Source organism: Oncorhynchus kisutch, linkage group LG30, assembly GCF_002021735.2.
Source record: "Oncorhynchus kisutch isolate 150728-3 linkage group LG30, Okis_V2, whole genome shotgun sequence".
NCBI classification, from domain to species: Eukaryota; Metazoa; Chordata; class Actinopteri; order Salmoniformes; family Salmonidae; genus Oncorhynchus; species Oncorhynchus kisutch.
This window is the reverse complement of record NC_034203.2, coordinates 38501422-38511140: the sequence shown is the minus strand read 5'-3', so window position 1 is coordinate 38511140 and position 9719 is coordinate 38501422. Positions and strand designations below refer to the sequence as shown.

At 46.1% G+C, this 9719-nt stretch overlaps 1 protein-coding gene across 5 annotated transcripts in view; it reads right to left on the bottom strand.

The window, feature by feature from the left end:
* The window catches only part of LOC109874615 (rho GTPase-activating protein 12), a 117884-nt gene that overhangs the window by 31690 nt on the left and 76475 nt on the right, over window positions 1–9719 (bottom strand). For all 5 annotated transcript variants that reach the window (XM_031810215.1, XM_031810216.1, XM_031810218.1 and 2 more), the window contains exons 3-5: window positions 6040–6183; window positions 5630–5761; window positions 3754–3963 (exon numbers count right to left, since the gene is read on the bottom strand). In XM_031810215.1, coding sequence (XP_031666075.1) covers window positions 3754–3963; window positions 5630–5761; window positions 6040–6183 — 486 coding nt within the window. The remainder of the gene's footprint in view (window positions 1–3753; window positions 3964–5629; window positions 5762–6039; window positions 6184–9719) is intronic.

The following is a 9719-nucleotide window of genomic DNA, read 5'->3' as shown; positions in this document are numbered from 1 at the left end:
GAGAGAGAGATCAATAGAGAGAGAGAGAGATCAAATAGAGAGATGAGAGAGATCAATAGAGAGGAGAGAGAGATAAATAGAGAGAGAGAGAGAGATCAATAGAGAGAGAAGAGATCAATAGAGAGGAGAGAGAGATCAATAGAGAGAGAGAGATCAATAGAGAGAGAGAGAGATCAATAGAGAGAGAGAGAGATCAATAGAGAGAGAGAAGAGATCAATAGAGAGAGAGATCAATAGAGAGAGATAGAGATCAATAGAGAGAGATCAATAGAGAGAGAGATCAATAGAGAGAGATCGATCAATAGAGAGAGAAGAGCGATCAATAGAGAGAGAGCGATCAATAGAGAGAGAGCGATCAATAGAGAGAGAGCGATCAATAGAGAGAGCGATCAATAGAGAGAGCGATCAATAGAGAGAGCGATCAATAGAGATAGATTAATAGAGAGAGAGAGAGATTAATAGAGAGAGAGAGAGATCAATAGAGAGAGAGAGAGATCAATAGAGAGAGAGAGAGATCAACAGAGAGAGAGAGATCAACAGAGAGAGAGAGAACAACAGAGAGAGAGAGATCAACAGAGAGAGAGAGAGAGATCAACAGAGAGAGAGATCAACAGAGAGAGAGAGAGATCAATAGAGAGAGAGAGAGATCAATAGAGAGAGAGAGAGATCAATAGAGAGAGAGAGAGATCAATAGAGAGAGAGAGAGATCAATAGAGAGAGAGAGAGATCAATAAGAGAGAGAGAGATCAATAGAGAGAGAGAGATCAATAGAGAGAGAGAGATCAATAGAGAGAGAGAGATCAATAGAGAGAGAGAGATCAAGAGAGAGCGCGATCAAGAGAGAGCGCGATCAAGAGAGAGCGCGATCAGAGAGAGCTGCGATCAAGAGAGAGGCGCGATCAAGAGAGAGCGCGATCAAGAGAGAGCGCGATCAAGAGAGAGCGCGATCAAGAGAGAGCGCGATCAAGAGAGAGCGCGATCAAGAGAGAGCGCGATCAAGAGAGAGCGCGATCAAGAGAGAGCGCGATCAAGAGAAGAGAGAGCGCGATCAAGAGAGAGCGCGATCAAGAGAGAGCGCGATCAAGAGAGAGCGCGATCAAGAGAGGAGCGCCGATCAAGAGAGAGCGCGATCAAGAGAGAGCGCGATCAAGAGAGAGCGCGATCAAGAGAAGGGAGCGCGATCAAGAGAGAGCGCGATCAAGAGAGAGGCGCGATCAAGAGACGAGCGCGATCAAGAGAGAGCGCGATCAAGAGAGAGGCGCGATCAAGGAGAGGCGCGATCAAGAGAGAGCGCGATCAAGAGAGAGCGCGATCAAGAGAGAGCGCGATCAAGAGAGAGCGCGATCAAGAGAGAGCGCGATCAAGAGAGAGCGCGATCAAGAGAGAGCGCGATCAAGATGAGAGCGCGATCAAGAGAGAGCGCGATCAAGAGAGAGCGCGATCAAGAGAGAGCGCGATCAAGAGAGAGCGGATCAAGAGAGAGCGCGATCAAGAGAGAGCGCGATCAAGAGAAGAGCGCGATCAAGAGAGAGCGCGATCAAGACGAGAGCGCGATCAAGAGAGAGCGCGATCAAGAGAGAGCGCGAATCAAACGAGAGAGCGCGATCAAGAGAGAGCGCGATCAAGAGAGAGCGCGATCAAGAGAGAGCGCGATCAAGAGAGAGGAGAGCGCGATCAAGAGAGAGCGCGATCAAGAGAGAGCGCGATCAGAGAGAGCGCGATCAAGAGAGAGCGCGATCAAGAGAGAGCGCGATCAGAGAGAGCGCGATCAAGAGAGAGCGCGATCAAGAAGAGGATGCGCTTATCAAAGGAGAGATCAAGAAAGAGCGATAGAGATAGAGAGATCGAGAGAATGAGAGCGATCAAGAGAGAGAGAGCGATCAAGAGAGAGAGAGCGATCAAGAGAGAGAGATCACTAGTGTTAGAGATTGAGAGAGATCATAGAGAGCAAGCAAGAGAGAGCGAGAAAAGATCAATAGAGAGTAGAGGTCGACCGATATCTTTTTCAACACCGATGCCGATTATTGGAGGACCAAAAAAGCCGAAACCGATTAATTGGCCGACTTTTAAAATGTATTTGTAAAATGACAATTACAACAATACTGAATGAACACTTATTTTAACTTATATAATACATCAATAAATTCAATTTAGCCTAAAATAAATAATGAAACATGTTCAATTTGGTTTAAATAATGCAAAAACAAAGTGTTGGAGAAGAAAGTAAAAGTGCAATATGTGCCATGTAAGAAAGCTAACGTTTAAGTTCCTTGCTCAGAACATGAGAACATATGAAAGCTGTTGGGTCCTTTTAACATGAGTCTTCAATATTCCCAGGTAAGAAGTTTTAGGTTGTAGATATTATAGGAATTATAGGACTATTTCCCTCTATACCGTTTGTATTTCATTAACCTTTGACTATTGGGTGTTCTTATAGGCACTTTAGTATTGCCAGTGTAACAGTATAGCTTACGTCCCTCTCCTCGCTCCTCCCTGGGCTCGAACCAGCAACACAACGACAACAGCCACCATCGAAGCAGCATAACCCATGCAGAGCAAGGGGAACAACCACAGGCTCAGAGCGAGTGACGTTTGAAACGCTAACTAGCCAGCCATTTCACTTCGGTCACACCAGCCTCATCTCGGGGAGTTGATAGGCTTGAAGTCATAAACAGCGCAATGCTTGACGCACAACGAAGAGCTGCTGGCAAAAACGCACGAAAGTGCTGTTTGAATGAATGTTTACTCGCCTGCTTCTGCCTACCACTGCTCAGTCAGATACTTAGATACTTGTATGCTCAGTCAGATTATATGCAACTCAGGACACACTAGATAATATCTAGTAATATCATCAACCATGTGTAGTTAACTAGTGATTATGATTGATTGTTTTTTATAAGATAAGTTTAATGCTAGCTAGCAACTTACCTTGGCTTACTGCATTCACGTAACAGGCAGTCTCCTTGTGGAGTGCAACGAGAGAGAGGCAGGTCGTTATTGTGTTGGACTAGTTAACTGTAAGGTTGCAAGATTGGATCCCCCGAGCTGACAAGGTGAAAATCTGTCTTTCTGCCCCTGAACGAGGCAGTTAACCCACTGTTCCCAGGCCGTCATTGAAAATAAGAATGTGTTCTTAACTGACTTGCCTGGTTAAATATAAAAATACAAAATAAAATGTTTAAATCGATTGTTATGAAAACTTGAAATCGGCCCTAATTAATCGGCCATCCCGATTAATCGGTCGACCTCTAATAGAGAGAGATCAAGAGAGATCAAGAGAGCAAGAGAGAGCAAGATAGAGAGAGAGATCGATAGAGAGAGAGAGATCAATAGAGAGAGAGAGATCAATAGAGAGAGAGAGAGATCAATAGAGAGAGAGAGAGATCAATAGAGAGAGAGAGAGATCAATAGAGAGAGAGAGAGATCAATAGAGAGAGAGAGAGATCAATAGAGAGAGAGAGAGATCAATAGAGAGAGAGAGAGATCAATAGAGAGAGAGAGATCAATAGAGAGAGAGATCAATAGAGAGAGAGAGATCAATAGAGAGAGAGAGAGATCAATAGAGAGAGATCAATAGAGAGAGATCAATAGAGAGAGAGATCAATAGAGAGAGAGATCAATAGAGAGAGAGATCAATAGAGAGAGAGATCAATAGAGAGAGATCAATAGAGAGAGATCAACAGAGAGAGAGAGAGATCAACAGAGAGAGAGAGAGATCAACAGAGAGAGATCAACAGAAAGAGACCCCGGTACCTTCTCATTAGTATAATCACTGACATACAGAGTGTGTCCATGCTCATCCAGCTCTTCTGACCAACCCCGGGGCGGGTAGCCGTACTGGCTGTCTGATTGGCTAGAATACGTGCTGTGGCAGTTGTCCTCCAACAACAGAGGCTGGAACGGACCAATGGACAGCGAGAGGAGAGGAAGGAAGGACGGGGAGAGAGAGAGCGGCGGAGTCGTCTATGATTAGGGAGGGAAACGGGACAGGGAGGGAAACGGGACAGAGAGGGAGAGAGGGAGGGAAACGGGACAGAGAGGGAGAGAGGGAGGGAAACGGGACAGAGGGAGGGAACGGGACAGGGAGGGAAACGGAACAGGGAGGAGAGAGAGAGGGTCAGAGATGAATAGAGCGAGAGAAGGACCAATCACCATTGAATTACGTATGCACAGAGAACAGAAAGCACCAATCAGCAGTCATCATGAATCACAGTCCTCTAAGAAGGAGACATTTACAACACAGTAAAGCACCAGTCCTGGGTTCAAATACTGGAACATCTGTTCTCGTCTGGGATGTTGGCAATGAGGCCCCTTTAACTGGCTTCGTACTGGTCACAGAGACATACAAATTGTATCCACAAGTTCATCTGACTCTGGGGAGGAAGATAAAAGGGCCTCATTGCCAAAATCCTGAAGTACCCCTTTAAGTTACATCACAGCTGGGAAACGAGGCCTAGATGTTTAGATGATCCGTCACGGGGAGGCCTGAAGTACCCCTTTAAGTTACATCACAGCTGGGAAACGAGGCCTAGATGTTTAGATGATCCGTCACGGGGAGGCCTGAAGTACCCCTTTAAGTTACATCACAGCTGGGAAACGAGGCCTAGATGTTTAGATGATCCGTCACGGGGAGGCCTGAAGTGAACCTTTAAAGGAAAACTCAGCTTAAAAATAGTGTTTGTATTTTCTTCATTAGTCCATGGATACAGTCCCAAAATGTGCTGCATGTCTTCTTCATCATGAGGATGTGATCGGTGACACTTCACTTCTTGAAAGTCCGATATCTTAAAACCTTGACTGCTGACATGCAATACACTTGTGGGTTTTATCATCACTGGATAAATGAAGAAAATGTCAAGAGATTGTATTTGGAGTGGAGTTTCCCATAAAGTGCATTAAGCCAGGAAAATTAAATCAAGCACAGGTACATTTCTTTTTTTTAAATGACTTCAAATAGTATTTGAACCCAGGGGTGTGAAGCACAGAGAGTTGAAGACTGCAGGAACATCGAAGCACCCGACTCTGTACACGGTTACTGGGTGTGGCCAGACAGAGGATACAGCAGAATACAAACATGTACTGCTGCAGTAACAGCAAACTAATGAGGCTGGGACCAGTTTCCCAGTTTGAGGAGCACCGACAGCATCTGGCCACAAGGTGGCAGTGTGGTGCTATTATCATCATTCTAGAGAACAAAATGTACTGTGATCCTGCCAGAACGCAGCAGTGATTCTTTCTGTCTAATGTGTTTGGACGGGCGTGTTTGAGAACACAAGCACATACACCTCATGACTTTTCATAAATGTGTTTGAATTAGCTTGTTTCTGTACCTAAGTGTGTGTTTGAGTAAGTGTGTGTTTGAGTAAGTGTGTGTTTGAGTAAGTGTGTGTGTGTGTGTGTGTGTGTGTGTGTGTGTGTGTGTGTGTGTGTGTGTGTGTGTGTGTGTGTGTGTGTGTGTGTAAGCGAGCGTGTATGTGTGAGCGTGTGTGTTTGAGTAAGTGTGTGTGTGCGTGTGAGCGCGAGCGTGTGTGCTTGAGTAAGTATGCGTATTTGAGTAAGTGTGTGTGTGTGTGCGAGCGTGTGTGTTTGAGTAAGTGTGTGTGTTTCCAACACATGTCCCAGTACATACCTCCGTCTCCCCAGTGCTATTGCTGTGGGATTCCCCCCGGCTGCTGCCACTACTGGCGTCTCTGGCTCGGGGAGGTTTCCATGTCCTCTCCTGGGTGGAACGGTTGAAGTAGAACTGTCTGCCGCTCTGGTCCTTCAAATGGAATTCAAAATCTTTGACCATTACAATATTTAAAATCAACTTGACATTTGTCTTCGGCTCGTGGTTAAAAACAGTAAAATGACATATAAACACAGATCAGACAACATCATATAGAATCATTCACAAATGGCACCCTACTCCCCATTTAGGCCACTACTTTTGACCAGAGCCCTACGGGCCCTGTAGTGCACTAAATAATAGGGTTCCATTTGGGACGCACGCAGAGACGATAGCGAAGGTACACAATCCATGACGGTAGTAGTACAGACCTTGTGGGCCTCCCAGTCCCCCAGGACATGCTGTGGGAAGTTGGAGGGGTCGGAGGGCAGGCTGGTCCCAGAGATCTTCAGCTCCTGCAGGTTAGTGTAGACAGGAGACTCAGGACGACCACCCTGACCCGGCAGAGAAACAGTCTGGAGGAGAGGAGAGGAGAAAGAGAGATATTGGTTGGTAAATTTGATTTTTGATTTTACAATGACAGCCTCCCCGGATGACACTGGGCCAGTCCCTATGGGACTCCCGAACACGGCCGTTTGTGATACAGCCTGAGATCGAACCAGGGTCCGTAGCGACAGCTCTAACACTGAGATGGAGTGCCTTAGACCGCTGCGCCACTCAGGAGCCCTAAATACATGAATGACTTGTCTTAATGTTGACGTGAGCCACACAAACTCTTGAGAGAGAAAGAGAACGGACAGACAGTGTAATGAATAGTTTACCTGATGAGGAATAACTCCTGGCACTACAGAATGAATAGTTTACCTGATGAGGAATAACTCCTGGCACTACAGAATGAATAGTTTACCTGATGAGGAATAACTCCTGGCACTACAGAATGAATAGTTTACCTGATGAGGAATAACTCCTGGCACTACAGAATGAATAGTTTACCTGATGAGGAATAACTCCTGGCACTACAGAATGAATAGTTTACCTGATGAGGAATAACTCCTGGCACTACAGAATGAATCCTAACATCATCAGGTGCAGGTCAGGACATTTATTAAATGACAACACCGTCTCAAATTCCCCTTTTCTCAAGTGTGTCACTAAACCACCATGGGTTAGTAATAGACTTGTTGGTGAACACTTGACTGACAGGGATCGACATAAAACGCTTGTCCGTTTGCCTTGGGCAAATAAAAAACAAACAAACAAATGGTCGGACAAGAAGAATAGAGATAAAAAAATAATAAAGTCACGCAAAAAATCACTATATCAAAACAATTAGTCTACTCTGATCAGAACTGTATCAGAGTCTTACATCTACGGAGAGCATGAGAGAGAGAGAGCATGAGAGAGAGAGAGCATGAGAGAGAGAGAGAGCATGAGAGAGAGAGAGCATGAGAGAGAGAGAGCATGAGAGAGAGAGAGCATGAGAGAGAGAGAGCATGAGAGAGAGAGAGCATGAGAGAGAGAGAGCATGAGAGAGAGAGAGCATGAGAGAGAGAGAGCATGAGAGAGAGAGAGCATGAGAGAGAGAGAGCATGAGAGAGAGAGCATGAGAGAGAGCAGAGAGAGAGCATGAGAGAGAGAGAGCAATGAGAGACAGAGCATGAGAGACAGAGCATGAGGACAAGAGAGACAGAGCATGAAGAGACAGAGCATGAGAGACAGAGCATGAGACCAGAGCATGAGAGACAGAGCATGAGAGACAGAGCATGAGAGACAGAGCATGAGAGACAGAGCATGAGAGACAGAGCATGAGAGACAGAGCATGAGAGACAGAGCATGAGAGACAGAGCATGAGAGACAGAGCATGAGAGACAGAGCATGAGAGACAGAGCATGAGAGACAGAGCATGAGAGACAGAGCATGAGAGACAGAGCATGAGAGAGAGAGAGAGAGCATGAGAGAGAGAGAGAGAGCATGAGAGAGAGAGAGAGAGCATGAGAGAGAGAGCATGAGAGAGAGAGAGCATGAGAGAGCATGAGAGAGAGAGCATGAGAGAGAGAGCAATGAGAGAGAGAGCATGAGAGACAGAGCATGAGAGACAGAGCATGAGAGAGAGAGAGAGAGCATGAGAGAGAGAGAGAGAGCATGAGAGAGAGAGAGAGAGCATGAGAGAGAGAGAGAGAGCATGAGAGAGAGAGAGAGAGCATGAGAGAGAGAGAGCATGAGAGAGAGAGAGCATGAGAGAGAGAGAGCATGAGAGACAGAGCATGAGAGACAGAGCATGAGAGACAGAGCATGAGAGACAGAGCATGAGAGACAGAGCATGAGAGACAGAGCATGAGAGACAGAGCATGAGAGACAGAGCATGAGAGACAGGCTAATGAGAAGACGAGCATGAGAGAGAGAGAGCATGAGAGAGAGAGAGCATGAAGAGAGAGAGAGCATGAGAGAGAGAGAGCATGAGAGAGAGAGAGCATGAGAGAGAGAGAGCATGAGAGAGAGAAGAGCATGAGAGAGAGAGAGCATGAGAGAGAGAGCATGAAGAGAGAGCTGAGAGAGAGAGCATGAGAGAGAGAGCATGAGAGAGAGAGAGCATGAGAGAGAGAGCATGAGAGAGAGAGCATGAGAGAGAGAGCATGAGAGAGAGAGCATGAGAGACAGAGCATGAGAGACAGAGCATGAGAGACAGAGCATGGAGAGACAGAGCATGAGAGAGAGAGCATGAGAGAGAGAGAGCATGAGAGAGAGAGCATGAGAGAGAGAGAGCATGAGAGAGAGAGCATGAGAGAGAGAGAGAGAGCATGAGAGAGAGAGAGAGAGCATGAGAGAGAGAGCATGAGAGAGAGAGCATGAGAGAGCATGAGAGAGAGAGCATGAGAGAGAGAGCATGAGAGAGAGCATGAGAGACAGAGATGAGAGACAGAGCATGAGAGACAGAGCATGAGAGACAGAGCATGAGAGACAGAGCATGAGAGACAGAGCATGAGAGAAGAGCATGGAGAGAGAGAGAGCATGAGAGAGAGAGAGAGCATGAGAGAGAGAGAGAGAGCATGAGAGAGAGAGAGAGAGCATGAGAGAGAGAGAGAGCATGAGAGAGAGAGAGAGAGCATGAAGAGAGAGAGAGAGAGCATGAGAGAGAGAGAGAGCATGAGAGAGAGAGCATGAGAGAGAGAGAGCATGAGAGAGAGAGCATGAGAGAGAGAGCATGAGACACAGAGCATGAGAGACAGAGCATGAGAGACAGAGCATGAGAGACAGAGCATGAGAGACAGAGCATGAGAGACAGAGCATGAGAGACAGAGCATGAGAGACAGAGCATGAGAGACAGAGCATGAGAGACAGAGCATGAGAGACAGAGACAGAGCATTAGTGACAGAGACAGAGAAAGAAATTTGCACAGCAGGTACAATTATTATATACAGACTAACTAAAAAGCCAATTCAAAACAGTGTACTTTGGCTGGTTATCTAGCTACTTTACCCTAAAAAAATCTAACCATTTGTGGGCGGTTTGTCTGGGTTACTTTCAGATGTGTCCCATGATACTTGTCGGGGGTCGTAGAGTGAAATGGAGAACACAATAGTATTCGTAAGAGTCTCCCCCTTTCCAGAGAGTGTGTGTGTGTCATGGTCTGACGAACACAGCTGTAGCTCGGCCACCTTGCACCACAGATGAGGAAGTCTACCGTAAGCGGATGTGGTGGATGGAGACGCAGCCCATATGCAAAACAAACATCTCTCTTTGATGGGGATGTTTTTATTATGTTACTAAGATTGATACATTGGTGTTTCAACAGACTTTTAATCAACTATTCAGCTATTAGCATGTATTAATGTCATCATGTCCAATGTCCTAAAATAACGTTCAACCGGCCCTCAGGTACAACCGCAAATGGCCGACACGCAGCTGATCAGGGTGCACAGCCGTTGAAACCAATGCTGGGTACTCCGGATATAAAACCGGCCCTCAAGCACTCAGAATTGTCTAGGAAACTCCTCTATTCAATATTGACCATGTAATTCTGACTACGCTTTCAAGACCTCTGCTGAACACT